General features: G+C 42.8%; 1 protein-coding gene across 2 annotated transcripts in view; it reads right to left on the bottom strand.

Annotated features, from left to right (window-relative positions):
* Positions 1 to 568: 568 nt before the first annotated feature.
* chpt1 (choline phosphotransferase 1) overlaps positions 569 to 5,000 on the bottom strand; it is a 20,594-nt gene continuing 16,162 nt past the window's right edge. Inside the window, exons 8-9 of one of the 2 annotated variants that reach the window (XR_013963557.1) lie at positions 1,090 to 4,582; positions 569 to 1,043 (exon numbers count right to left, since the gene is read on the bottom strand). Coding sequence is in view for 1 of the 2 variants with exons in the window: in XM_080757345.1 (XP_080613471.1) it covers positions 4,463 to 4,582 (120 nt within the window). In the remaining variant the exon portion in view is untranslated. Of the gene's footprint in view, positions 4,583 to 5,000 lie in introns of both variants that reach the window. The other variant, XM_080757345.1, reaches the window with a different exon arrangement.

A 5,000-nucleotide genomic window follows, 5' to 3' on the forward strand; every position in this document is an offset into this window, starting at 1 on the left:
GTGTCCCTGTGGGACCTGTGAGTCTGAAAGTGTCTGAAATTCAGACCCGCACCCACCCACTCTCGGCATGCTTAAATTATTTTGATTGTATTGTTCATGAATGATGCGTTTCAGATGAACGGCATGATGGAATGTTGATTTAGACAGTTCTGCTTGTTCTGTCCTTTTTATGACTCCATAATAACGCCATGTACAGTATGCTCTGGTGTGTGCCTGTCTGTCACGCACAGAAAATAGATTGTCTATTTTCGCTGCGCAGCCAAGTCTAACTGGAGCCTTCTTAGGCCTGTGGATGAGTCGTTGCTTGTTGCTCGCCTAACATTCAAACTGAGACTATGCAGTATTTAAGAGTTTAGCTGCTGCTACTGCACAAGTGAAATGATGCAAAAACCCCTCCTCACAAAAATATTGTTCCTGGCAGAAACCTTGTATCTCCAAAGTTCAATGTTTTATGTTTTTCGTGCCAGTGTCACACATAAGATAAGTACTAGTACTAGCAATACTAGCCGCTATACTAGCTCACAACGTGTTGGCGTTTTGGGCTTTCGTACATCGGCTGTTTTTGAAATATATATTTTTTAGAGATTAAGTGGTCATCTGTGGGTTTCATAAATATTGAAGCAATGAAAAGTAACTATATTAACTAGAGCTTGTGAATGAACAATGACTACATTGGAATCAATCGGAACACTTTGGGTACTTGTCCTGAAAAATAACACTTTTATTTGGACACACCATAACTTGGTGCAGGCCTTTGTTTTTCCGACAATGCCGACATACCAAGGGTCCGACACCCTATATACCCAGACACTAACCTAAACCTAACCGCACGCCACGGGTGATTTGTAACCGGCAACGTGTGTCCAGGAGCCACGGGTGATTTGTAACCGGCAACGCATGTCAGGAGCAACGGGTGATTTGTAACCCGCAGCAAATATCAGACTTTTTGTATGTCGTATACATGTCTGCGCCCATAACTTGGTTTCCAGCCCCCCGTGTTTCACATGGGAGCTAGCCTTTCCTCCCTCACACCTAGCCCTAGCCTCAGTCCAAACACAGGGCCTTTGCTCGCTCACACCTAACCCTAACCCTAGTCCAAACTGAGGGCCAAACACAGGGCCTTTCCTCCCTCACACCTAACCCTAACCCTAGTCCAAACTGAGGGCCAAACACAGGGCTGACACTTTTCACGCATGCTCATGGCATTGAGTAACACATTGGATGTCTGGAATGGATTCCCCCTGGCTGGGATGTGTCAAATTCAGAGAGTGAATCGTTTTCACACTGAAATAAAGAAAAAATAAGGGATTTTGTTTGCGGTTTTTCGCTGGTCTTGTTTATTTTTCTTTTAAAATCATTACAAGAGTTATGAATGAAAAAAAGGACTCTTTATTACAAGCTTTGTCTCGCATACTTGTTAGTACAAAGGTGTCTTCACGGTGTGTTATATTGTCGGACACAGTGCAACATCGCAGAACATTTGCAATGCAAACTGTAGTTCAGGTCATAAGTTGAAAAACGAAAATTATTTTTTAGAACACTCCCTTCTGCAACATACATCAGAGTGGGGGGGGGGGGCATCGTGACTCCATCTTTATTTGTCCAGATAATCATCATAATTATGGAGATAATTTATAAACCCTAAGATAGCTTGTGTGCCGGCACTGTAGTAGTAGTAATGTCCCCTTTGTCCTTCCCTAGTGGAGTTGGAAACATGGTAGAAAGGTCTCATTCCAGTCTTCAGGATCACGTGGTAAAATGGTTGTTCGACGAGTGACAATTCAAGTCACTGCATCTTTTCAAGTACCAAATATTATACATTCACCTATACTGTAAGTTACTGTAACTACATCATTTGTATAAGTGACGGAGAGAGAAAAAAAAAAAGCCATTTACGAAGAACAGAAGGCCTTCAAACAAACTAGTGTTTGTGTCCGTTTCGTTGGGACACATTGATATAGCATTCATGTCCAGAAATAAAAAAAATACATTGTTCATCAGTGGCTTTAAATACTCGAGAGAAATTAAAAAAAAACAGAAGGAAAAAAACAAAAAACATTAAGCAAAAAAATTTAAGGCGTCATTTGAATTCTATACAATCAAATAATTAATGTTAGCCCTTTAGGGAGGAGGAAATGGAGCGGAGTATGTCGTTGCATCATCTATTGACGATTTTCTATAAATTCCAACAGTTTTCTGAAAAAAATGTTATGCTATATCAGTTATAAATATGTTTATGCTATATCAGTGGTGCTCAAAGGTTTATATGTTAATGTTATGCTATATCAGTGGTGCTCAAATGTTTATATGTTAATATGTTATGCTATATCAGTTATAAATATGCAATTTGCAATTTCCGCAATTTGCAATTTCCTCAATTTCCCCAATTTCCACAATTTCCGCAATTTTCAATTTCCGAGGTTTATATGTTAACATTATAGTATTTGGCACATATCAAAATATCTCCGCAGCCAAAAATACATTCATAATTTGGGGGTCCTTGTTGACATAAACGGATCCTTTTATTTTGGTGTTTTAAGCATTGTTATGCTTTAGCTATTGAAAAGTAGCAGATCTACAAGCTCGTAGCGCGGCACCGAGTGCCGCGCTACGAGCTGGTAGATCGGCTATTTTAGAAAAAAATCGTTTCAGAGCGAAAATATATTTAAAATATGTTGTCCCTGGAACAACATATTTTTCAGATGGGGGTCGGCGGCCAATTACATATATTTTTGGGGGTCCTTGACATGAAAATCTTTGAGAACCACTGATATAGAAACATAGGGTTTTAACCCTGTGAGAACCACTGACATAGAAACATAGGGTTTTAACCCTGTGAGAACCACTGACATAGAAACATAGGGTTTTAACCCTGTGAGAACCACTGACATAGAAACATAGGGTTTTAACCCTGTGAGAACCACTGTCATAGAAACATAGGGTTTTAACCCTGTGAGAACCACTGACGTAGAAACATAGGGTTTTAACCCTGTGAGAACCACTGACATAGAAACATGGGGGCATTTCAGAAAACTGTCAGGATTTAGAAGACATTTGTAGAAACGTCCTCGGGTCACAGAATAATCGTCATCCGTTCTCAGCATTAACAGGCTCCGCCCCTTCGACCTGCAGCCTATGACAGTGTACCTCGTTCACCGGTCAGCCCACGTTTACCGTCTTCATTGGAAATTACTTGAGGTCCGAAAGGTTATTCATTTGTTTTGCTTTGCTTTTTTTCCATAGCCCTGATTTGAGTTCATTTCGGATTGAGCCACGTTCAATTAATAAATATTATAGAACTGTAGAAATGATTCACTGAATATTTCAGCGGGTATGCAACGTTTAGCTTGGGCAAACATCAAAGCAGTCGTGGAAAGTTACAATTGTTTATTAACCCATTTTGGGGCGGTGTTGGCATTATGTTATGCTTTAGCTATTGAAAAATAGCAGATCTACAAGCTCATAGCACCAAGTGGCGCGCTACGAGCTTGTAGGTCTGCTATTTTTTTTAAATCGAAGAACGACTGACATAGAAACATAGCTTTTTCAGAAAACTGTCAGGATGTAGAAGATCTTTTTTTAATATCTTATCTCAGGTCAGAAATGGTTAAAGAGCTGTTCCCTAACGAACACTCTATATCAATGATTACTTATTTATCACAATGTAGAGCTTTAACTTTTTATCACAAAACCTTTTTGTTTCAATCGAAAAATATCACTTGCACCACTTTTTACTTTACTGGACCAGAGAGGAAATATTGAGTGGTATTGATCTCTGCCCAAGCTAACTGTATGTGGTACCCGTTGAAGCCAACTTATTTTGGTGACTGATTTGGAAGGAAATAATGGAACATTAGTTGATTTGATGCAAAAACCCAATTACCTGATGACATGAGATGATTATTCCAACCTGTGCCTGATTTCCATTCATTTATGTGTGTGTGTGTGTGTGTGTGTGTGTGTGTGTGTGTGTGTTTACTTGTATTACTATACTTGCCAAGAATATCCTCAAAAAGAGACGTGGTTGTTATATGGTTAAAAAAGGGTGTTTTTCTTTTTAAAAAAGGGGTTGGGGTTTAGGGCGATCTATACATAGTTGCGCACTGGTGTCCCACACCGGAAAATAGGTGTTGCACTTTTAGATCGGCTATTTTTTCCAATGCCGCCCTATAACCTCTCGATGTCCTCGCAAGTATAGTAATACAAACACACACCATACTGTGCTGTATGTGTGCTGCTGGTCTGCCGTTCATTGAAGACGTGGACCAGACTATAGTCCTACGTGGAGGTGGAGGAGGTGGTGAAGACGTGGATCAGACTAGTCCTACGTGGAGGTGACTGCGTGGAGGCTGTCGTGGAGGCTCTGTGGGGCGGCGGGCGGCGCGCGCTGCTCCTCGTCTTCTGCTCTCAGAAGCGGGGCGTCGTCCTCGTCGTCCACTGGCTCCTCCCGCCGGGCAGGCCATCATTCGCGGTGGGCGTGGCCCCCCGGCGGCGTGATGCTGAACACGCTGATCTTGAGGTGCGCGGCGATCTGGAGGCACACGCCTGTGCAGTAGCGTGTGAGGTCCAGCAAAGAGAAGACCTGCCATGAGGAAGGGGTGGAATAACAGTGTGTTATTTATCCAGGAAAAAGGCCCTGGATGGAGTCGACGAATGGCACTAGAGGTGTCACATGGACGGACCAATCAGATATGTGGACCTCTATAGGGACCTACCACGGGTCAGGGACAAAGTCGGAGAGAGAAGCATGAGGCTGGCAGGGCACTGAGGCTGGCACTGAGTCAGGCACCCAGAACTAGAGGCTGGCACTGCGTCAGGCACCCAGAACTAGAGGCTGGCACTGTGTCAGGGCACCCAGAACTAGAGGCTGGCACTGTGTCAGGCACCCAGAACTAGAGGCTGGCACTGTGTCAGGCACCCAGAACTAGAGGCTGGCAGGGCACTGTGTCAGGCACCCAGAACTAGAGACTGGCACTGCGTCAGGCACCCAGAACTAGAGG

The sequence above is a fragment of the Protomyctophum bolini genome, assembly GCF_963924005.1.
Source record: "Protomyctophum bolini genome assembly, chromosome: 23".
Classification (NCBI taxonomy): Eukaryota; Metazoa; Chordata; class Actinopteri; order Myctophiformes; family Myctophidae; genus Protomyctophum; species Protomyctophum bolini.